The sequence below is a fragment of the Stegodyphus dumicola genome, chromosome 12 (genome assembly GCF_044657685.1).
Source record: "Stegodyphus dumicola isolate Sdum_Otavi_A_Nest chromosome 12, ASM4465768v1".
NCBI lineage: Eukaryota > Metazoa > Arthropoda > Arachnida > Araneae > Eresidae > Stegodyphus > Stegodyphus dumicola.
In genome coordinates this window covers 92,398,976-92,424,839 of record NC_140779.1, presented here as the reverse complement: position 1 = coordinate 92,424,839, position 25,864 = coordinate 92,398,976, and the positions used below count along the sequence as shown (strand labels likewise).

The 25,864-nt window shown below is 32.1% G+C and overlaps 1 protein-coding gene across 2 annotated transcripts in view; it reads left to right on the top strand.

Annotated features, from left to right (window-relative positions):
* The window catches only part of LOC118195629 (cell adhesion molecule Dscam1-like), a 1,218,268-nt gene that overhangs the window by 960,553 nt on the left and 231,851 nt on the right, over window positions 1–25,864 (top strand). For both annotated transcript variants that reach the window (XM_085806699.1, XM_085806698.1), the window contains exon 16: window positions 1,212–1,282. In XM_085806699.1, coding sequence (XP_085662825.1) covers window positions 1,212–1,282 — 71 coding nt within the window. The remainder of the gene's footprint in view (window positions 1–1,211; window positions 1,283–25,864) is intronic.

Below are 25,864 nucleotides of genomic sequence, written 5' to 3'. Positions count from 1 at the left end.
TATTGTGGATCAACATCAACGCAATTAGCCTTTATGCTCTGTTACATAGATATATATATATACATATATATTTAGAAGTTATCTCCTGCATTTACAAAATATTCTAATCCTAATGAATGTGAGGATTCCTTTACTCTTTTACTTGCTCTCTCTGCTAAGTTGATGATGTTTGAATTTTAACCCAGTTTTAAAGAAGTATTAATAAAATACAAACTTAGATAACTTAGATAGTTCATTATTATACTCAAACAGGTTAAATAATAATACTAAAGTCATAAAAGAATATTATTTTTAATAAAATATAATCTATACATATATATATATTTAATAAGTTTAGAGCATGGAAGAGGAATAGCTTGCAGTCGTTGTGGCCTATGATGAAGGCTTACAGACGAAGATAACAAAACATGAACTTGAAGAATTTTTAGTCTTTATTTCCACGCTGATAAAATCATATATATTTATCCAATCATGATGAAATTCAATGCATTTGTATGATTCAATCATAGTGAAATATGATAAATTGCTATGTGCATTGGTTTCCTAAAATTATGACCCAGGACTTTTAGAAGAGGGAAGCGGGAAGATATAAGCAATGTAGAGCTAGGCAGAATGACATAATTAGCTACTTACGTAAATTTTATACCAAAGTGGGTGCGGTTCTATAGACCAGCTATGGTTAATATTAGTTTTTGTTGTCCTTTTCCAGTAGCGTTCCATAGAAAAATCTCGGAAGTAGGGAGAACAGATGAATTTAGGAGGAGAGCACCAAATCTAGAATGTTAATTTTTAGATCGCTAATTATTTTTAAAGCAGCTATCGTATTTTGTTATATCGTATGTAATAGATATATAAATCTCTAAATCTGTATGATTGTCTGAAAGTTCTCAAATGAAGTAAGTACAGTTTTATGCTTAATAAAACAAAGCACAGATGAGATAGAAAATAGAATTTTCAACACCTGAAGAAAATTTCAAAGTTGCATCCTAGAAACATTTATATCACTTTCATATTAATTTATGAACTGTCATTTTTAATTTATGTAAAATTTCATTTTATACTTGAGATTAGTGTTTCACTTTCTTCCCTTGTCATAGCTGTGAAATAAAGCTACAATTCATACTAATGCATGCATTTATTTATATTCTCTTTTAAAACTGCATTTTTGGCTGCGAGTAAATCTCATAAAGAAACATTTCTTTATTTTGTAGCTCCAAAATTGCCACCTCGTTCTTTGAACGCAGTTGCGGTATCTTCAAGATCTGTAAATGTATCTTGGCAGGTATGTTCTCAAACTTCCATTTTCTTTCTTAATTCTAGATTTGCTAAAGTTATTGTTATTAAATCCTTTATTAAGAACTCGGATGGTTCTGAATACAAAATGTAGAGATTTTAAATTACATTTATCTTTATCAATTTTTTATCTCGTGCCTATACTTCGATATTTGTGTGTTCGATATTTTTACGTATGTTTACATTTATCTTATATTTGATACGGGCATTTAATTTCCAGAATTTTAGTTTTAGATTATTCCGTAATATTTATTTTAGTATATGTTTTATATTGAAGTTAGCTGACCATATGAGAACAAAATTGCAGGTTCTCCTCCCCCCAACCAAATTATGCTTTCTTATAGATGCATTGTCTTGCATTCTCTAAACGTTTCTCTAAACAAAGTTTTATTATAAATTAATAAATTTTAATAATCTTATTATTAAAAGTACATAAAATAGCTTTCCAGTTACAGTATAAAAATTTGATTATTTTAATTTTCGTTTGTTCCTTATTTTAAAATACGCCGAAAAATATTTTTCCTGCAACGTGCCTTATTTTAAAATACACTAAACCGGGATTAAATTTTATTATTGCTACAATTTCAGATATGCAATAAATACAAAATGTAAAACTATGTGAAATCTTTATTGCTGCTTGTACATATAAGAATGCCAACACTGTAGGGGTGTTTTTTGTAAAATAAGCTTACTACACAGACTTAAGTCTGTGCAAAAGGCCAACATTACATTAATAATTTTTATTTCTCTGTAAATATACTTCAATTTTGGCATATGAATAATTTTTGACACATAAATTGAATTAAAAATAATGTTTTCTTTAAAATTCTGTAGTAGAAAACAGACAATTTTTGGACGGTTTTCTAGTTTATTCAACTAAGAAGTGGTTAAATAGGGAAGAAGATATGTTCGTCATAAATGGGGTATTAGATTTATATGTACACGCAAAAGAATAATAATTGAAAAGTAGATGTAACCCCCAGATTTTAGAGAATTTAACATCACTGAAATCTAGAAAACAGGGTATCGTGGCTGTTTTCCGATGCAGTCGGGAACGACAGCATTGTATCTGAATTCAGCCGGATAAAGTTCTAGACTAATGGTTTTAAAATGAATGTCTTTAATGAGCCATGACTAATGACTTTAAAATGGGATGTAATTGTATTGTCTAAACGATTAATCCGGAATAATGAGAGTTTTCAAACAATTTGATAGACTGGTTGTAAATTACAGAGTAAAGCCCAGGCCAGTCTAAAAGATTCTTTCAAGAATATACATTAATGATATTAAATTATACTATTTTATGGAAGGTCCTGTGTTCTTAGAGAACTGGATAATGGAACCTAATGAAACTAGATGGATTCTACTTTACATTAGAAAAAAACAGAGAAAATGCATACAGAGAAGCGCTTGCTATCGTTAAAAATATTCTGTAAAAGATTGAAAATATCCTGCCCAAATGCTTTGCGAAAATCTATTTTATTCATTATTAATTTTTCGTTTCTGCAACAAGTAGTAAGATTGTAGTAATCTTTGTTAACAAAATTAATTGCTAATTCAGTTCTCTAGTTAATTTTCAGAATTAAGCTTAATTTTGTTTTAATTTTTCATTTCAGTTTGATTGCAGAAACTTAATTTCACACAGAAAAAACGTTATTCGACTTTCTGGAATATAATGTATTACGTTGTCCGTTTATTCAAATAGTTTGAACACTTCAGAATGCAAGTATAATATGCATACACAATGCAGTGGTCAATTATTTAGAATTGTAACATATGCGATCTTTCTGTAAGTCAATAATCTTGAGCTTAATCTAAAAGATATTAATTAAATTAATATTGGCATGCCGTACATATAATGCAACAATAGATGAAATTAAGAATTGGTCTGCTGCAGTTATATCAAACAGAAAGAGTGTGTGCGTGTGTGTGATTTATGGCAAAGCCTCGGGGGCTATCTGCCTAAGGGGAGGGATGCCTTCGTGGAGGACTTTCCAAGGGAAACTGGCTCGTATACACGTTACACATTGGAAAACCACGAAAAGACCCATGCAGCCAGCCCGTTCTCGGGATTCGAACCTCGGACCGAGCTACCAGTGTTCAGCGACTTTACCGCTTGGCCGCTGCTGGACTCAAACAGAAAGAGAAACAGGGCAATGTGAAATTTAGAATTAGGTAAAAAAATTTTAAGCTTAATTTGGTCCCTCCTTCTTCTTCAGGGAAAGAGGAAAAAAGTTTTAAAAAAATCGAACTTCTTTCATCTACAGGCATTAATACCTCTTATTTTAGGTATATCTTTCACTTTTATCCCATTTAAGCCTTTCACGAATATAAATAAAGTTGAATAATTGAACACACAAGCACTGTGATTCGGAGACGGGATCTTTTAATGGTCTCTGCAGGCGCTCCCAACTTTTGATTGACTTCAAGTGAATTTGAGAATTTTTCTTTAGCTCACCCTGCCACTGTTTGACCAGGATCATTACGCGGTATTTATCTTCGCTTTATGCCGAGAATATCGAGACTCGATGTGTTTCGGTTCTTTAAAGACCTTACTTACCTCAAAGGGCATGAGTCTGTCCAGCCGTTCCCTTGAATGGATAGGATGAGGGTAAAGAAAGAGAGTGTAACTTCATAATCTGGTGTTCAACGTAGAGACATGAGATTCCGAGATATTACCTAGAAAATTAGATATTTTTAAACAAAATATATCAAATCCAATACAGTAATAAGAAAAAAGTGGTCAGAGTACAATCGTTGCAAATTATTCACATATTGGCAATAATCATCATTTAAAAAACGCAAGCAAACGCCCGTGTCATGTCGAATGGAGTCCAAACAGGTTACACTGCAAAGCGCGCTTGTTCAACTCGATAAGAATAAGGCCGTTAAGTGACATCACATAATTTGGTCATGGTTGCTGGTCGCTACGTATTCAGGCTTCTAAAAACAATACATTTTGGTAAAGAGAATGATGCTGTTCTTAAATTTAAAACTACATTGTGAAAAGGAATTCTAATCACGTGATCTTACGGAAGAGCAAAAAATCATTCTCAAATAAAAGGTAAATATAAGCTAGATAGACATTATTCTAGATTATTCTTAGATTCTCGGTTACGCTGTCTTACTGCAATTATTCTCACTTTCATATGGAATCAATCTTGACTTCTTTGCTGCCCCTTATAATAACAGTTAAGAATTTATAGCATTCAAATGTATTATGACATTAATCCTGTATATCTTTCTTTTTCTATATTTCCCTAAAAGTTCATCATAGTGTGACCAATAAACTTAGACAATCTGTCAAAAAACTGCATTTTTTTCCAAAATGAAGATACGATACGCAAGTGAATTTCATTTTGAAACTTTCATAAAATGATACTAAAATGTCATATCTTTGTCAAAGGCAGATTTACACTCAAATATTGAATAACTTCATAAAAAAGGAAAGCAATAAATGGCGCTGAATGGGATCCTGTAATGGACTATTGAAGGATTATAATGAAATTGTCAGATGCAGGTTTGAAGATGTGCTTTCCGAATCAAAATATTCCTCACTTCGTGAAGTAAAGGTTTTTGTTTGTGCTTTCCTATTGCTTTTCAATTTGGAATTCTTATAACCCGAATCCTTTATTTCCCCATTCTATCATGCTTTCCTGAAATCTAGTCTGAAGAGACAAATCTTCAGTAGTGCATTTATTCAGGTACGCTTCTGAACAATCCTTAGATTTCTACGAAACGCGATATGATATAAATAGATTTTACGCGATTCTCTAAACTATCTTTTATAATCAATGTCTGCCTAGGAAGCAGCTTAGTTAATTGAGTTTGTTTTAACTAAGCATATTAAACATTGAATCTTAAACATTGAAATGATTTTTCAAAATTCAGCGTTAAAAGAGTGTCCATTTTGAAACTAATATATTTATATATAAATGAGATGATAGAAGAAAAATAAATTAAACAGTTTTAAAATTATAGAGGGGCTTTTATAAAACATGAAAAACACATGCTTAAATATATAATATATTGGCATGTACTTTATATGCTTTAAAATATTTTTAAATAATCGTTATGTCTGAAAAATATATGCAGTTATGCATGTCGAATTAATCATTTAAAAATAAATCTTTTAGTTTTTGTCATTCGTAATTAATAAGCAATAATATAGATAATATATTGTCTTTGTACCATTTTCAGGAAAATATAAGTGTTAATGATTTTGCAACTAACCTGAAGATTAAGTATTAGACTAGAAGGAATTTAGACAGATCAGGTCCACGAATTTTTATCGTGAAAAGGAGTAGCAAGTGTAGTTGTTCAAGGCATTGGGTTCTTTGTAGCTCCATTTCTGTTTAATGTTTGATGGGGGAACTCCACACGGACAGTTCCGAGAGTCTCCTACGCGGTTTTCCCTTTACACACCTCGATAGAACTTTCGGTTAGACAGACTTTTAAGGTCGTTCAGAAATATATATATATATATATGTATATATATAATTTTGCATAGTTCCCACTGAATTTATTTTAAATTAATTTTGGAAATATAAAATTGCATGGTGCAAAAGATATCAACAAGTAAGGTAGTAAGGTAGTAATCAAGTAGGTAATTTATACAGATAATGAGCTAAAATATTTAGAACGCAAATGTATAACGTCCTGGACATTCTAGTTAGGATTCAGTTTCGGAAATTCTTAGTGAGAGAGTGAGAGGAGGAGGATGCTAACTTGATCTGCGGACTAATTTTACTGATTTCTCATTGAGTAAATCATTTCAATTTTGAAAAAAAAAAAAAAAAAAAAGCTTTAAAATTTATTTTTTGCCAAATGTATTCTAAAGTATCTCAAAATTAATTTTCTGTTCAGTAAATATTGTGCTTTTATACTGTTTCTGCAACCTGAAAATTTCATTTACATTCGAAAATTTTATTTACATATCCTTCTTACTCCCTGGGGTAGGAAACACTGGCTTAGCATTATAGTCTAGCAGTTGCGACTTTGGACGCATAAAATACATGGAACTGGTTCCCACTATCCAAACGGGCAGCCTATGCTGTCTAAAGAATAATCCCCTCGAGCTGGCAAATCGCAACGTTCATATGTTGGGAATGGGCAACATGAGGAATATTAGCTACCTTCACAAGCCTAGAACCACCATTCCTATGGTGGTCCGTTCAGCCTCGACAGGGATTGTAAGTGTAGTTTCAAGTATATTCCGTACTGCATAACTGCTATATGTAACTATAATTAATGGTTCTTCTTGGGGTTTTGGGTTTGCCGGGATGACGTCTAGGGCGGAGCTTCGATATAATCGTGTATGGGCTACTTTTGCTTGGTCTGGGCCGACCTCGCTTTGGTCGTTGCACTTCATTGTCTAAGCTAAAGGGTAGTGGAGTATGCCAACCGAATCCGTAGCGCGAGTGCTAGAGACGGTTTCAACAAGTTCCTCGCTCTTCATATTCTCCGTGCCACCAGGAGTGGTGACTCTGGGAAGTCGGTTTGGGGGTGGTTGCATTAAGATATAGTTCAATTTTAAAAGTCCATCGTCTGCGGATTGGGGACGAAAGGCCGTTGCGGCAAGCATAGTCCCTACCTTTTATAGGAGCTATTGAATATGATGCCTACTTCTAGTCTAATGCGGAGGTCTGGGGGTCACTCCGTGTAGTGCCTTTAATCATGGCAAAACATGTATATATTTTGATTGAGTGATATCTCCTTTCCTGTCAAGATTCGTGTGGCTAAAGTAGGCTTGTATTGTACTATTTTCTCAAGATTCGTGCATCTTCTTTTGAACAAATATTTCAACTCTCTTAAGCAATTAACCTTCACTGACACTATTAAAGTATTGAGTTATAAACACACTGTAATTAGTGGGCAATAATAGAAGATACGTCAAACTAAAGATAAAAGTTTTATGAAATTGCTGCAAAGAAAAATAAAATTGTTTAGTAGTTTTGCTTCAAAAAGAACAATTTAGCTTTTTAGCCTTTAAAACAAAACGCTTCGATAAACATATTAAGTATACATACACAAATATATATCATTGTTGATTTTGCTGTTGTTTTGGTAGTCATGTGTTTGGTATAAGTCAGCATTACGCAAAAGTTGCAAAAAATCACTTGCTGAAAAAATAGACTCTTTAATTGAAATAATAGAATGAATTAAGGTTTGTTGAGTACGCATTACGCGAAAAGATATTCTTCTTATACATTAATGACGGAGGAAGATTTTTAGAAAGTTCTAAATCTTATTCTAATATTAAGGTGAATTCTAAAATTTGGTCATTTGTGAATGGTGAGAAATTTGCCGATATTTCATGAAACATAACAAATCTTATCATCAAGTTATAAAATTTGCCAAATTCAAGATAAATATATGCCAAGCGCCATAAAATTAAGATAGAAAATTAAGAAAAGAATACTGCGGTTTCAGGAAAAAAATAAGTTTTGTCATCTCACACACAGAATTCACGCTGTCAGCAACAATAACATTCCAAATTTCTCATGCGATGCTTTAAGTTCTATTTTCATCCTTAGTGACGCGGGGTGTTCGCAATTTAAAATATGGCTGCGATTTGTGAATGAAGTGCACTGTATATTTCTTGCATTGCTTGAAATGAATGCAGTGGCATGATTCTCTAAAGATCAGTGTTTCTGCAGTGTGTCGTACAGGTGCATATGTAGGTAGAAGCTAGGCTACCAGATGTGACTATGATATTGTTGATTTCCTAAGTGTTGAGCTTCCACTCTAATTTTGAGAGAGATACTCCAAGGGGCAGTTCAACAGTCTGTCACCTCTTTTCCCTACCATTAACCTCTCAAGAGAGCTGTGTATTTTGAGTATTACCTAACAGGTAAGGCATTATACTCCCAGCAAACATACATGCTTTCTCCGGAATTCGAACCCAAGCTCAATGGTACCGCCGTCAGCGTCACTAACCACTATACCGGCTGGAGGTTGGTATTCAGTGGGACAGTGGGAAAGCATTCGCCTTTGTATTTGAATAAGGTAACCAGCTATTCGATTTCAAGCATGCCTGTATCTCAAACGAGTATAACTTCCAGGCGACTACATTCTATAACTTGAGGGAGTTCTCATCCGCTTTTCAGTAACATGTACATGAGCTTATTTCCTCCGGCATGCTTCAGATAAAGAAGTGTACGAATAGAGAGACGACTGTTTCCGTTTGTCACTCTATTCGCTGGATCTTATATCATGAGATTTCTTTCTTTAGGAATTAAAGTCTGCATTTACATACCACCTTTGCTTGTCTCAATCATTTTTGTCATGTTTAAAATAAAACTGATTATGCGAATGTGCACTAGGGGACCCAGAATGAACACTGAAAGACTGTATAGAAAGTTTTAAAAACTTACATGGAACCTACTTACGGTTATGATACGGTTATGATTATACGGTTATGATTTTATATGTACATTATTTACAGTATATATATTATGTCTATGTAAAGTCAGAAAAATTCTTTTATGAAATTTGAAACCACATCGTTCTTTTATGCACAGATTCAATGTCCAGATATGCCAATTCATATACCAGATTCAATATCCATTAACACTACAAAGATACAAAGCAGTAAAAGTAGAAACCAATTTTTACAAAAAAAAAAATTTAAAGTTCCTATCGATTTCTGATAACATGTACTTCTTATTCGACTGAGTCTCTGCTCGTACCTGTATAAAGTGAAATTAAACAGCTGAGTTAATCAACAAAAGAGCAGCAGCAGATATTTAATCAAAGTCATGCAAAATCTGGTGCCAGACTTCCTTTTAAAAGAGAAATTAGGTAATCTAATTAGGATCATCAACACTTAAATAAAAGAAGTGTTCTTCTGCATCCAGTCTTAAGATTTTACCATTTATTTTATGAAATAAATACAATGCATGAGGATGGATAAGGAAATTTTGAACTCTCACGACAGTTTTTGGAATATAAGGAATCAACTTGTTTTCCTCTATAAACATCTAGACTTTTTCTTATAACACATTTTTTCATCATTATTTTTGGAAATGCTATAATTTCAAATGTAAGCAATTTTGATGAATTAGGAAATTATAAGCAAATTAACGGTTTTAAATGTTTAAGATTAAAAAGAAATCATATTTCAAAAATATTAATTTTATATATAACATACAAAACAATACCGCATTTTCTAGAATACTTTCCGCCATTTTTTAATTAATTTTATTGTACGAAAATCAAGAAGAAGAAATTATGCCTGTAATTTAGTTTTCGAAGAAGGTGGTTACAATAAGAACATAACAAATGAAAAGTAGTCATGGATTAAACTACTAAGAACTATCTTTGCTATTCCTTAAATTTAAGATTCAATACGAATCCACACTAATACTAACATTACACTAATATTCGGACACTAACATTCTAATACCCATTCCGACATATTATTCTAATACACTAACACAGTAATACTAATATTCGGATAATAAGTCGTTATCTGTTGTTAATTGAGCCGGATACTTTGCGCTCGACTCAATTGTCTTGTAAAGCTCTACGGGTACCTGCTCTGAATGAGTCTTTGCCGCAGTTCTTAAGAGGAACGTCGGGAGAAGGAAGATGAAGCGGGCTAACAAAAGGACGGGGATTTCGAAAGATCGACCCCATCAGAAGCAGATAAAGCTACAATGAGCTGGAACGTAAATTACATACGCAAGGTAAAATCACATGTTTGCAAAGTTTCCTATGTGTGAGAACACTTGATACGTCCAGGTAGCTTAAGAAAGAATCTGCCCAAAACGCGACTCAAATAATAAATGTAAGGGAAAATTAAGAGGATAGAATGCTAATACAAATATGCAAATGCCTATTTTCAAACGCAAGTTGAAAACACTGAATACATAGAAAAAATCTGATGTGTACACCACATGACTTCCTTGTACCGAATATTAAATTATACGCATTTCTTTATGCATTTCGTTTCAACTTATTGGGTTGAATTAAATCTACTTCTTCGATAGCGCATAAACAACAATAAAATAAATGTTCTCTTTAAAATTCACTATATTTGTTTACCATAGCGACACTTAACAGAGTTATATTTTGTTCATATTATGAATCAGAATGTACAAAATTTATATCATTTGAAGAATTAGCTAATCGTTGTCACATGTTCTTTTCAAATACCAAAATAAATCTAGAACGATATATAAAAGAAATTAAGCAAACAAAACAAAAAAGAAAGTTTTTCACAGACGATTTAGTTTTTCTTATTCAACTAATTTAGTTCTCACTTCGCGACAAGGCAAAAATACATAAAACTCAAAATATCTGTATTAAAAATTACGAACTAAATCTTAAACACTTATTTCCTCGAAACAATTCCAGAAAGAATTAAGCATGATTTAATTTGCAATAATAAATGAAGGCTTTATCTTTGTTGTTGCGAAGCTTAGTCTCCTTAAATTTGCAACAAAACAACTAGTCTGCTGACATGTGTCCGCCATGTTATTTAAAAATTACGCTTAACCGCACTTAAAGAGCTTTTAAATTGTTGATAATTGTACAAATATTGCTTGCAGATTTACTAAAGAGCTTAACCGAAAGATAAGAACAAAATAATTCAATCAATTTTAAAGCAAGAAAATGCACTATTTACAAACATATGAGAGCAAATATATTTACGAGTATATACGTTTGCTGCGGCTGATTGCAATCAAAATACGAGGTGCACATCTACATGTTATAGCAGTCCTACATACAAAATTTCAACGTTTTGAGGCTACTCGTTTTTGAGTTATGCGAGATACGTACGTACATACGTACGTACAGACGCCACGAAAAATTCTCTTCAGAATTCATTTTAAAGCAGTTTAGTATTTTTTTTTTTTTTTTTTTTTTTTTTTTTTTTTTTTTTTGAGGAAATGAGTCTTTTATTCTGTCCGTAAGTACAGACGTCAAGCAAAAACATCGTTAAATTGCTTTCGATGGAGGTCAAAATGGATATTTTCGTTGAAATATGCTGCCTGAAACTTTTCGCGATTACAATACTTCCTTTTTACTTTGTACAAGGAAGTAACAAGGGAATAAAATATACGAATAAACTAGCTCCAAAGGAAAAATACTGTGTACAATCGAGAATAATTAAATTATGCGAATATTTTTACGATTTTGCAATCTTGCACTGAAGGCTATGGAGGAAACATGCGCAAGAAAATAATGTATAAACATATATATATATATATATATGCATATATTTCATATACATATATACATATATTACATGTATTCAGTCTAAATCTATAATTCGCTTCCCATCTAGTAGGGTGTGCAGGTCATTGATACAAACTTCCAGATACAGCAGAGTCTTATAAGCTAAAAATAACGCATATTTTAATAAAACTAGTCATTTGTAACAGTTGCTGGATCATGAATTTAAAGAATGTCCCGAAAAGAATACGACCGAGAAATGAAGCTATGAAATCTTTAACTTCCGTGGCTGATGATGAAAATGTGAAGCTTTGAAAACATATTTTTAAGTTGACTGGATATATGAAAAGCGCGGGATGCAGTAGAAGGGGTGTTATGAAGGAAATTCTTCATTCTCTTGCTTTGCTAAACATGGAGCGGTATTTCGTACATAAACTGAAAGTAAAATATTTCATTCCATCACAGAAGTATTTTCTGTGTAGGAAGATGCCAATTGATTTCCTAGAACAAAGATATTGGGAGATATGAATTTTTAGTATGTTCGCAATAGGATGCTTTTTCTTAAGGCAGGGACATGAGTATAACTCGAAGCTCGGAATTCATTTTTAGTTAGGTTCTTCTACAATTCTTGAAAACGTTATTATTGATAATTTTAAAGTTATGTTTTCTATGTTAGTAATTAAGTCTCCGCTCATTAGGCGTTATTTTAGGGAAAAAAATATATGGTTGTTTTAATAAATAAAGTTGATGAAATTTCACGGGTCCAGCTGGTAACTTATAGTAATTAAAATAAATCTTTTGAATTTATTGCTTTTAAATCAGTAATTTATTAATAGTAGAATAACTTTGAAAGAAAAATTAAATATTATCTGATTCTTTGCTGAACGAATACATTGGCGCGTGGAATGTAGAATTTGTAACTCGGGCAGAGGCAACACGCTTCTTTTAAAACGGTAAGATTTTAGATTAAGTTTGAAATAGAAGTACAGTGTCTTTTGTTAAGTGGCAGCACACTTCTTTTAGTTTCCTTTCTGATTAAATTTGAAACATAAATATTTTACACTTTTCCGGTTAGCAACACGTTGCTCTTAAATCGCGGAATTTGTTAACTCAGATTTCGTTAAATTAGTATTAAACATGAAATAAAAAAATTATAAATTCAATCTTTATAGGTGCACATGTTTCGTTCAAAATGCCCCTCTTTGTTGTGTGTTGAAATGCTCTAGCTGCCCCGTTTTTTTTTCATTATGTGAGACATATACATACATATATACACTCATATAAGTTCTTCATTCTTTAGTACGAAAGATGAAGAATCTGTATGTAATATGCATGTGTGTAACCTAGGTACAGTATGCCCTCCTTAATGTGATAATGTTTGACCATGAATATTTTGATAACATTAATCGAATGGTAACATTAAATGTTGAAAATCGTACCCTTCAAATTATCAGTGGGATTTAATTAACTTCATGCAAATATGACTAAAAACATATATCATAGAATTTTTAATAGAAAAAAAAAATAATAGTTGATTTTCGGTATGTGGTCTGGACCACAGAGGTGAAAGTCGTCTTAGATCATTACGCCTTTTGTTAGACTTCTCGCTAAAAAATTACTAAATAAAATAAAATAATGAGCGTTTTCTAAACAAAATATTCATAAAAGTGTAGCGATCAAAACAAGCGAAGAAATATTTTGTCGCGAAAGAGCAAGGTCGAAGAGAATTTTACTTCATTAAATGATTTTGTCCAATCGGTCTAAACTTCAATGTACATGATTGCCTTAAATGAAAACCAAGCTACTTTCCGAATTAATTCCTTACTTGGCTATATTTTCAGTCATTAGGCAATTTCTATGCTCCAATTAAGCCTTATTTGAGGATTTCATCTTTTATTTGGCGGCTTAAAAATTCTATACTGCAATATTTTGATAACATTAACCGACTTGTTGATCACAATATGCGATGTAATTTCCATGTTTTCGTATACAAATTCGATGACAATATGACAATACCCGAATCGTAACATTAGGTGTATTCTTAGTAAGCAGCACATGCTCTAGGTAGGTTCTATCTATTAAGAAAAAAACGGAAGGCACCAACTAGTTATACAAAAGGGAGCCGTCCAAGTTTGAGCACATGTAGTCCTCTATTTGAATATGTGCACCTTGAAGCTGGAATTTTTTATTTCGAATTTTTTTTATTTATTCATGTTTTATGATAACTTAAATTTTGGTTGAAAAGTTCAGCTATTTAAAAGCAAAGGAAAACTTTTACCGCTAGTTTTAGAATCTGTAACGGGGTTTTTCTATCTTTTAATGTATATTTAAGTTATTTGTATTTATTATCAAAAATCTCTTCTAAATGTGTTTAAAGTAATACAAAGCGAAAACATAAGAACCACATCTATGAAATAATCTTTATTTTTTCGTCATATATGAACGTATTTAAATTTCCGAAAGGTTAAAAAAATAAAAGTGAAGGTGTACTGAAAATGCCGATAATTTATTGCCACAACGATTTATTTTATTAACCGCCTCACCGCTGAATTTCTCATAAAATAGATACAGGAAGAGAATAAGTATTTTATCTGTGAATAAAGATGGTCTTTTTAATATTACAAGTGTTTTACAATCAAAATACGTTGCACTTAAGCAATGTTAATAAATTTTACAGAAGATATTTTTACTCTTAATTCCCATTGTAATTAATGAAGAAAATAAACTTTGGTTTTGTTACGCAGCAGACGTTGGTAAATTAAAAGTCTGCATAGTTACGGGGTCCAAAAAAAAAGAGCCAGATTTAATACATCCCACCCAAAAAAAATTTACCTTCACAGAATAAAAAATATTTTTCAATATTTCAACAAGTAAATGGTCCGATTTAAGAATGTCCGGTTAGATTTCAGTTGACAAAACTGGTCTTTTATCACCATCGATTCATTTCGATGCTTCGCTTCAGCTTAGTCAGCAATTATGCAAAATATCAACGAGTTTGATAAATTTATTCCATGAATGGCAAGTGTTATTTAAGAAGCTTCGTGCAATCTCTGGACATGAAAATGCACCTAATGAAACAACAGTTTTCACATTGATAAAGAAATTTGAGGACACAGATTCGACACCACACATTCAATCATACTTCGATACAGTCAGTCTGTTGAGAACATCCCTATTTTAGATGGCAATTTTACTGCAGGTCCTCAAAAATCCGAATTTAAAGAAAAGCAACAAAATAACTTGACGAAACCGAATGTGTCACTAGCCATCTCTATAGGTACATACGGAAAAATGTTATTACAAATTTCATCAAGAGAGCAACATTGCAGCTGCTGCAGAACAAGTTCTGATGTACTAATTTGTAAATATTCTTCATTTTTTTACAAGTGAATACTGAGGTTTCAGTAATAATCTTCCAAATAAAAGTTCTAAGCAGCTGGTGAATCATATTATTATGTTATCTTAAATGTAGTTTTGAGCTGTCCTTTTTTAAGCTTATTCTGTGCCATTAATGTAATAAATTATGCATCACAGAAGCGAATATTGTTGATCCTTGAAAGAGATGAACATTAGAAGGTTTTGAAAAGTGAATTCAGAGAAAAGATCTTGATTCAAAGGCATTAGACACAATAAAAGACGAGAGATTTCCATGACCTAAATTTCAAGAAATAAAGCTGCAAAAACAATAAGCGAGGTTTTAATTAAAATGACAGTCTAAATATGTGTATAAATGAAACATGCAATATGAGCTTAAATTTGTAAACGTGCTACAACGATAGGCAAATTTTTTAATATTATAAGAGGTACTTTGGAGCAAAATAAGTAAAACATTCATTTTCTAATTTAGGGCAGCAGTTTCTGTATGTCCTACAGATTAAACCGATACTTCGCATTCAAAAGATGGGAAAGTAAAGCTTCGGAGTTTATCAAAAGAATTTCGTTCACTTTATTGTGCTTTCGTCTGCAATTGTTCCTATTGAATCAAACAAATTTTCGAGGAAATTCTCTCTCAGATCTAATTTAGGGAATAAAATGGAAGAACTTTCTCTTAGTAAATGACAGAAGCCCTTAAAGCAAACTTCGGGAAGTTTCCCTTAAGATGAAGTGAAATTCTTTTTACGGTCTTCTTTTTTCAATTAGTCTCTAAACAAAAATACTTCCTTGGAATAAAAAAAAAGGAATGGAAAATAGAACTTTTTACGATACTGATTTACACTGAACAGGGTTTCTTTTACCTGCATCCTAAACTAAAGAAATAATGCAACTAAAAATCCCAGAATTTCGTCTTTGGATCACGTGGAGTACCTTGTCCAGTTTTCCTTAGAGGAGGTCGAACAAGGTGAGTTAATTGCTTCCGGTGCCCTAATGAAAGCTACCCTAATCCTTTTCGGCATTAGCTTTTGCTTCCGACGTTTAGAATGAAAGTTGGGGGGCTGAGGAAATAGAACCGGACGTCGGATCCACTTCGTCATCGATTTGTGATCCCGTTTACGGAGATCAAATGACAGGCTTTTATTTTATCTACTTGTTGTGTCGTCTCATGGGACGAAATGAGATACGGGCTACTAAGAAGGTGGCGTGACTAGACTGTGAAAAAGAGCTTCTAAGCACTTAAATGAGATATTAATTTTAAGTAAGGAATATGCTTTTACTTTTCTTATGAATAATTTTGTGAAATAAAAGTAAAAAAATTACAGAAACTGATCTCTTGAGGATCGGGTATTAGAGGCAAAAAGTTATTTAGTTATTTATTTTCATTAGCTCAGATTTATAGCTCATTATAATATAAAACCGATAAATAGGAGTTGACGGGAAGTTAAAACGTCCACAGTTGATTGTAATAAAATCTAGTAAATTATTACCCCAAATATTATTCACCCTAAAAAAATAAGCTTTTCATTTTATTAGTCCAAAAGGGACGTTAGCTGAAATGGGCTATTAGTATGGAAACAGGATTTTGCGTTGAATCACTATAAAAAGCAGTATAACTTTACAAATTGTTACCATCAAATATTATCGCCCTGTACATTTAAAGAAATTAAATAATAAAGAATCTGCACGAATGTATGTATGTTTCTTGCGTTGCGAACAAAACGAAGGTACATAGAGCCATCATTGTAGGGAATAAAGCATTATTATCTCCAGTGCGCAGCACTGATCTATCGGAAATTCTAAAGATATATTTTTAAATATTTTGTGATTTTGCTGTTGAATTGAATTTTATGCGGCCTAACAGCGAAGAACCTGATATTTTATAAATAAATTTAACACATAAAACATTAACAATAAACAACCAAAAAATACTGTATTGTTAGTCATCTTACTAAGAAAACTGAACGCTGATATGATGAACTAAGAGAAAACTGAAAACAATGAATGCCAACATTTAACACTGCATCGGAAATTCTGAACATATGTTATGTTACTATGCTGATCTTAGAAGTTTTGTAATTTTTCTCTTGAATTATATTTGGCCTAAGTGCGAAAAAAATTGTGCTTAATAAAATCTAAAGAGACAAAAGGAAAGTTTTTGCAGTAGTAGTTTGCAGAAACAACACACTCGTAGACTCAGCTAGAGAGTAAAAAAACAAACCCTTTGGTGCAGCCGTTAACATCTGAAACTGTCAGATATTTTCTACTTATTATTATTTTTTAATGTTAAATCTCCTATTTCAAATGTTATACATTTCAGTGTGCATATATATATTTACACTATAAAATACTTCTAAAATTTCTATACTTTTGTAGGATACTTTTGTAACCAGAAGCTAGAGTTAAGTTTTGTAATCGGAAGCTATAAGTCCTCTAGATTATACTAGAATTAATAGGGAGTTATTACTACGCCTTAAATAACTACACCTTGAATAATATTGAAATAACCGTTTTACATAGCCCAAATTTCAACCAAACAGAAGAAACTTGTGCTACACACGAAATGCCAAATCCTGTCGGTCAGTTGTAATGAAAACATTGATCGGAAACACTATCGTAATTTCACAAGTGAATCGTAAGGATAAAAATGTTCAGGAGTTAAATAATTTTTTTTAAAAATCTAGCCATCTTACTAAAAAAACTGAACACTGGTATGATAAACTGACAAAAGAATGAAAAAATTATAATAAAACTGTAAAATGAGATAAAATTTGAAAGCTTTCAGATTTCACATTACGCCCAAAGGGGCAGTATTTTGTTTTATTTTTTATTATAATTACCGATTATCATTAGAAGTGGTATCACATTGTTCCTTTACTACCGCCTTTTACGTTTTGTTGGTAATTGCTAACTATCACATTCTTACATATCACGGAAAATGGGAACTATACATACTCGTGTACAGATCCGTTCTTATGCTTTGATTTTTTAAAAAAATGTAATCGATCGTCGAATATCATCTGATAGCAAAGTGTATGGGATTCGTCCGCAACTCAAGAATCATGTATTGAAGTTCTTCCATGAACTGCCTTCCTTCCGAAGAACCTAAATGGGTACTGAAATCCCCGACAAAGACCGTTTTACATTTTTCGTCGTATTGCGAAGTTCGATAAGTGGCATCGAATATATGACCGGTACTAAGATTCGGTTTTACGTACAGAACAGCGAATCTTGCCCGTAGACCACGGCCATTTGTACATCGTTTCCATTTGTTTTGAAATATTTCACATACTTCAAACAGCATATCTTTAGAATTTCCAGCAGACAGACTAGTGCGCTGGAGATAATTTTTTTTTTTTTTTTCACTACAGTGTTGCCATTGCTAGCTTGAAACCGTTGAGTTTGTTAATCAAAAGTTCGTTAAAGTTTCATAAAATATGAAACAGATAATAAAACAAGTTCGAAATTCAAAACTCGGGTGTCCAGGTTCCCATGTTTCAGTGAAGGATTACGTTATTCAAAATTTGATGACTCTAGATACCGTCGTTTTTTCATAGTGTGAGAAACATGCATACATTCATGCTGATTCTTCATTATTTAATTTCTTTAAATATAGTACAAGGCGATATTATTTGGTGACAACAATCTGAAAAGTAAATCAGCTGTTTATAGCGATTCAACGCAAAATCCCGTTTCAAGACTAATAGCCCTTGCGAGCTAATAAATGAATGGGCTAATAAATAAATGTGAAATATGTCTTTTTGAGATTTTGTAAATATATATCGCTAATGAAAAAAGGATTTTTAGTTTTACCTAAGAAAATAAATGCTAAGCTCCTCGCTTTTCCACAAATTATGTCACGAAGCTTACAAAAGTAAGTAAAAAACTCAGTAATATTTAGATCTGGAGAGAATAAAAAGTATAAACAGTAATACTGTAATAAGAGTACTAAAATATAGTACTATCAGAAAAATTATGTATAATAAAAATTGTAATAAAGTAATAGGTCGAAAAACAAAAAAAAAAAAAATCTGTAAGATTTTAGAATTTAGATTACGCCCAGAGAGATGAATTTTCAAAGTTTTGTGTGTTGCCTTTATTTATTAAATATCATTTTCTTCGTACTTAAACCACAAAATTCAATTCAACAGCAATATTCCAAAGTAATTTAAAAGGAGCATATCTTTAGAATTTCCGATACACAGTCTCGCGCGCCGGAGAGTTTTTTTTTTTTTTTTTTAATTTTATTTTGGTGCAGTGTTGCCATTGTTCGCTTTGAAATCGTGGAGTGTCTTAATTAAAATTTACGAAATGTGAAATAGATAATAAAAAAATTCAAAATTCAAAATAATCGAGTTGGGCCTCTAGATGGCCATACTCGGGTGAAGACGTAAGTTATCCAAAATTTTATGGCTCAAGGTGTCGTTGTTTTATCACAATGCGAGAAACATACATACATGTATGCAGATTCTTCATTGTTTAATTTCTTTAAATATAATACAGGGCGATAATAGTTGGTGGCAACAATTTAAAAAGTATTTCGCCGTTTATAGTGAATCAACGCAAAATGCCAAAACGAAATTAATAGCCCTTCTGGGCAAATTGCTCCTTTGGGCTGATGATACAGAAAAGGTATGATACAATAATAACAGATATCCATTTCATGCATAAACAATAATACTTAGATTATATACAATAATAACAACATAAAAAATCATAATAAAGTAATACGTAAACATAATAAGAATACAAAGGTATATGACACAACAAATAATACAATACATTATCACATAAAATAATCGTACGTAAAATTAGTACGTATAATAGTACGTAAAATAATACGTATCATTGAATTTTTATTGTATTTAGGAAAAATACAATAATAATTCATTGATACATAAAAAAGGTAATAATGCAATAATAAGAAAGAATCGGGAATAGATTATTCCATATTATGATTTTAGCAAAACACACCATGGCTACCTGAAAACGGAAGGAATTTCGCCTTGGAGGCTATGTCAAAGAAACTGGCCCGTATAAAATTTCCACATTAGAAATTCTTCGAAATCTTCATGCAACCAACCTGTTTAGCGCAAGAAATAAAATCGGGGAGAAATGGCAATGTTTTTGAGGCTCTAGTCACTCAGGTATAGGTAAGCCAGAAGGAAAATCTAGTTATGTTTACCAAAATTCGTAAAAATCTCATTTTGTAAAAATTTGACTTTGAATCGTGATATTTCCTGCATGTATTCTTTAATTTAATTTAATTTAAATATTCTATTCAGTTTTGAAGTAGCTGTTAACCCTGGTGAATTAATTGCCTGTACCCAAGGGAAAAAAAAAGTAATGTCCCAAGGAAAAAAAATGTATTTTAACTTCTGACATATAGTACCCGGAGAAAAAATACAGTACAAAGTCCGTAATCCGGACTCTTCGGGACTTCGGTGATTCCGGATTAAGGGTTTTTCCGGATTATAGATCATCAATTTAAATCTGGTAAGATGGCATTCAGAAATTATACAATTAAAAATATGAAACCAAAATTTATGAAATAAAGAGCAATTATGATCTAAAAGGTATCAAAATTTACAAAAAAAAGCTTAATATTTATTTGTTTGCACTTAAAAATTTCTTTCAATGTAAGTTGTTTAAGTTGCTTTGTTTTTTGCGCGTAAACGCGCTACGTGCATGCGTAAAGCATACAAAAAATTTTTGTGGCTGAGGTCCGGATTATAGATCATCCCGAATAATGGACGTTCGAATTAAAGACTTTGTACTGTATATGGTGATTTTCTGCAAACTGGTGTAATGCATAACATAATATGCTTCCTCTTCAATAGAACAATATAATGTTATGGTACTGAAACCAGTCTGCAGATATGAACCTTTTCAATATCATCGTATTAAGTTTTAGGTTCTAACCAATATTTCTAATTTTCTATAAAACTGATAGTAAGACTTTTACAATTTAAAATAGAAATTCGCTAACTATCATACTATCATACACTACACATATTTAATATTTTAATTCAAAACTTTGTTCAATTAGATACCTAATGCGTCTCAACACTTAATAATTTCGTAGTCTGAAAAGAATAACGTGTAGTCTAATAAAGATTCATTTCTTACGAGATTTCACATAATTTTTCTGGCATTATTTAAGAAAATCAAGTCGCATTTTGAGGGTTACATAATACATTAAATAGAGGAAATATATTGAATGTAAGAAATAGCTGTTAAACTCTTTACTTTTATTTGCATACACCTAAAGGGAACAAAAGAGTAGCAGAAAATAATTTCCTGTAGAAGGAAGACTTTTCTTTACCACTTCCTTTCTTGTGTCTTCCGCTGATAGCTTCCTGAAATTCTGCTTAATTTGCTTTAGAACTGGGAGGAAAACAATGGAATAAAACGAAAAATTTGGAAGTTACACTATTATTTGGTTTAGTAGGGATTAAATAGACTCGGAAATATGTAAGAACATTTAATTTGTTCGAATTTAATAACTGCAATGTAATACGATATCAGTATTTCCCATCTTAACTGACGACACTTTTGTAATTTACTGAGTGATCTTTAAAGTGCTTTAACAACCAGTTGCAATGTTATAAACACAACTAGAACTTTCATAAGTTTTAAAAACTTCAATTAAAATAAAAAGAAGTTGAATTCATAATTAAAACATTAAACATTTGTGACTCTCAACTATTGGATCTAAAAAATTCTGATTCCGTACATGGAAATCCAAGCACATTCAAAGACCATTTATTTTCATTTATCGCCGGTATTTTGAAGCACATTCAAAGGATTTCATAATATTTAAAAATGAGTTATTATGTACGAATATGTGAGTATAATAAATAACAGAAAATGCATTTTCTTTATGTGAAAATTTCAGCAGAATTAATTAAGGAAATTTTATAATTCTTATTCAAACTATTTCTTTCCCACACAAAGAATAATTATTTTGTTCCTAAGGTGACGTTACATAATAAGCATATGGAAAAAATTCTTTAATGCTAAACGAAGTAAATGATTGGTTAGAAGGTAATTTATCATACCAAAACAGGCGGGGATTATCTGCCTAGAAAAATAAACGTTCGAGTTAGGGCTTCCCTGAAAAAAATAACTACAAAAAAAAAAAAAAAAAAATGTTGGAAGCTTTTCCTTTATGCTGGAAGGCTATACCTTTTTTTTAGAATATAGTATTTTTCTGTTGTACGCACAAATATATACAAGGTAAACTTTTCTTCCTATGCAGTATAATAACAGACTAAAATGAATAGTTGAAGAAGAGACATAAAACGTGTTTTATACATATATTACGCATATTTCCCAAAACATTGAGTTTTTTCGGGAAGAACTGAGGTTTAGAAGATATCTAGAAACTTTTTATTGCACAATGCGCAGGGGTACAGCTCGGGTGAAAAAGTTGGAGGAGATGAAATTTTTACAGTAACATTCATTTATCAGACCTTACTTTAAGAAATCGATATTGTGTTCCTGTGTAATCATTAGCTTTTGATTACCAGTCTTGCTTTACCATACATAATAAGATATTTATATGACTGCATAAAGAAAGAGTGTGGACCAAGTTAAGTAAGTGAAGGTAAAAGATAACAATTTACTTTAAAATTGATTAAATTCAACCAATTTGAATTATTAAGAGAATGAATGTCAGTGTATAAAGTTTCCAAACGTTGTTTTCTTTTAGAATTATAATAATTTCGATTTGGGATCAAAATTATGTAAAAGATTTGGTTATAACAGAAATATAGCTTTAACCATACACATAATACTTGATTTTAGTTTTTCAGAAATTTGACCATTCGTTGTTCTGTCAGAATTGTGCGTGTATTATCGTTTCATTTAATTATTACAATCATAAAGTTATGGGATTAATGAAGAATCATTCGATACCTTTCAGATGAGCCCTTTCCTCCACCAACTCCAATATTCTTTCGGCAAACCCTCTCAAAAGGCAACATCTCCTGTTTTTCTGAATTGAACATCTTCCTGACTGAGTCAAAAGTGGCAAACCATGTCGTATCGAAAAGCATTAGTTGCAAGTTCTCGCTTCTTTAACTGGCAATATTTTTGCCCAGTAAAAATAACGTCATAAATGTTGATCAGATTCTTTAGTTGGATGATACTGCAGCTAGAAGGACAAGGTTTGGTTGGCGCCTTCAGTATTCAGATGCCAATGTTCAGTATTTACTATATCCTTTTCCTTTTAGCCTATCCATTCAGATTAAAGCGAGCATTGTCGTGAACCTTGGTAATTATTTCAGTACTTTGTCCAGTTTCTAGCATAATAATTTTTGTTGTGCTTACGCTTCACAGGTAGACAAAGCTGTATCTTGTCTCACAGCATTTATTATTCCTTAAAAGAATTAATTTGTATCACTATTTGAGGTTTATTTAAGTGAATGGTGTTTCCATTAATCATTCTTTGTCTTCTCTATGATTCGTAACAGCGATTTTGTTGCAATACTCTTGCTTCTTGCTTCAAAAATAATTTCACGTACTTCAAGCCAATAAACTTCTTTATAAAGAAGAAGAGTTTGGTAAAATATGCTGAGAGAAATCTTAAAATATTAAAAAATATTGAAATCATAAATTGAAACATTCAATTAGAGCTTTAGAGTGAGCTTTCCTTCTATAAATTTTTTCACGAAATCTATATGAAGCTTTTACTTAATGTTAGTTTCTTCCGTTAACTAGATGTTTTCCGGATGCTAAGGATTCCATAATAAAAGTCTCAATTTAAGAAAGGAGGCTAAAATTTTTGCACATAAAAATTATACTTTGCGTAACATGGCAAGTCTTCTCCTGGTGCATATATGGTAATGCAAAATCTGCTACAGATTTGCTACAAACCTTTACAAACAGAAAAGTAACTGCGTTAATAAAGTACTTTTTATCAATTATTTGCGCTGCTCTGTGCATACATCAAATTTTAATTTTAAAATATTATTTTATCACCAGATAGCATTTCTAAGCTATTAAATTCCAGGTCGCTATTTGAAGTATTATCACTTAATTATTAACAAGGGTTAATAATTAAGTGATAATACTTCAAATAGCCCTTCAAAGGGCGGTAGTTACCTGCAGTAACCACATTACTCACCACAGTAACTTTTCTATTGAACGTCTTACTCATTCGTGCGAGTGGTTTTCAAGACCGTTTCTGAAGTTCCCTTGTAGCTCATTAAATGGCAATCAAGAAACATATGGCAGTAGTTGATGCAGCAATTCGTCTTCAAGAAAATAAGAATCAACCATCAAAGACAGCATCACGACGATGCTGCACCAAGAAAAAACCTGTAAGAACAGTGTGGGAATGCAGCGCATGCAAAGTTGCACTCTGCTTGAAAAAGAAAAACTGTTTCCATGAGTACTATAGAGACTGATTTGTAGGGATGTGTTCTGTGGGCGGTGGTCACTGGCAGTACCCACCAAAAAGTGGCAATTGTTTTCACGCGTCTTGGACAAAATATGTCGAAAATAATTTCATTGTAACACCTGATATAGGAAACAAAAAAGAGTTTTGCTGACTAAGTTAATTGTCTTTTCCTGCTCCTAAAAGAATTAAGTAAAAGATTACCCTAGTGATTAAATTCGTACAGGTATTAGAAACATTATAGGACGATGGAACGATATTAGAACCTAACTGTCACGATTCTAATATCGTGTGTTTACAATATAGTATTAGAAACACATATTTATACATACACACATACACATATATCTGTATTAGAACTCAACCAATGGAAATCTATTATTTTTTAATTTCAGCACTACATTGAATGTTCCACACATTTTAAATACTTTCTTAGAAACATCTTGGTCTTCCTTTGCCGTGAAAGGCAGCATGCTGGGGGTAGGTTCATCTGGTCGGGATATATTTTTTACCATTGTTTATAGAGGTATTTTCTCACTGTATTAACTGTGTAGCTCCGCCCCAATTTTGATATTCATCACACCTTTCGATTGTCCAGAGTTCTACCACAAACCATTCGAAGGAACTCTTGACTAGCCAATGTTTTAAATACTTCCACGCCGCTCAGGCATTTCTACTAGATTTGTATGCAGGCCCATCGGTACGGCAACCAGCGTCGCTAAACACTATATTGATTAGGGCGGTATTATGATAGAGCAAAGACTAAGCCATATATTGTATGGCTGCCAAGAAAATTGTAAACATACTGCAACTTCATTCCAGAATCATAAATATGATGTTTTGCTCAAAAGAATGTACTCAATAGAGTCTAAATACATAACTAATCGAAAGTTGAGGCTCAGGAATTCTGATATATATTTCTTCAACCACAGCCGCTTAGAAACGAAGATGTCCCAGGTGGGTGATTTTGTTGTTATTGCTGTTGTGACTGATCTCGCTTGCCTGATATTAGACTATCAGATTAAGCCCATGAAATTCATCGTGGCAAGGAGGGAATATTTCATCTGTTATTGGCAAGAACCTTGGGCATTATACAGATGACTTCTCGAGAGGACTTTTGGTTAGCCGCATATTTTGAGTTTCACATGCCGCACAGACACTATACATTTACAAACATCAGTGCCTTCTTGAGGATTCGAACCTAGGTCGTTCTATACGGTAGTCAGTGTCATTAACTTCTATCTCCGTTGAGTGGCGGGGAATTTTGTTGAAGTAAATAGTCCGTTTCAAGATGCAAAGAAAGCCATGAAAAGGCATTATGATTTGTCAGTAAATTATGGTTGCATACAGTGCCTGAGGATCCCTTGCTAGATAATAATTATCCCAAACTTTCCTATGAATAGGTCTACAAAGTGAGTATTCTGCGAGTTGAAATCTGATCAAGTTTTACTCACAGGCTCTATTAAAACATCTGTTAGGGATATAACCATTTCATATTATTTTTATTCAAACAAATAAGAGGATTAATCTCAGCTTCTGTTTTATAATCATATCGCTATGAGCAGTATAATATAGATGTCCATTTTTAACGCATTGAAGCTAAGAAGGGAAAAG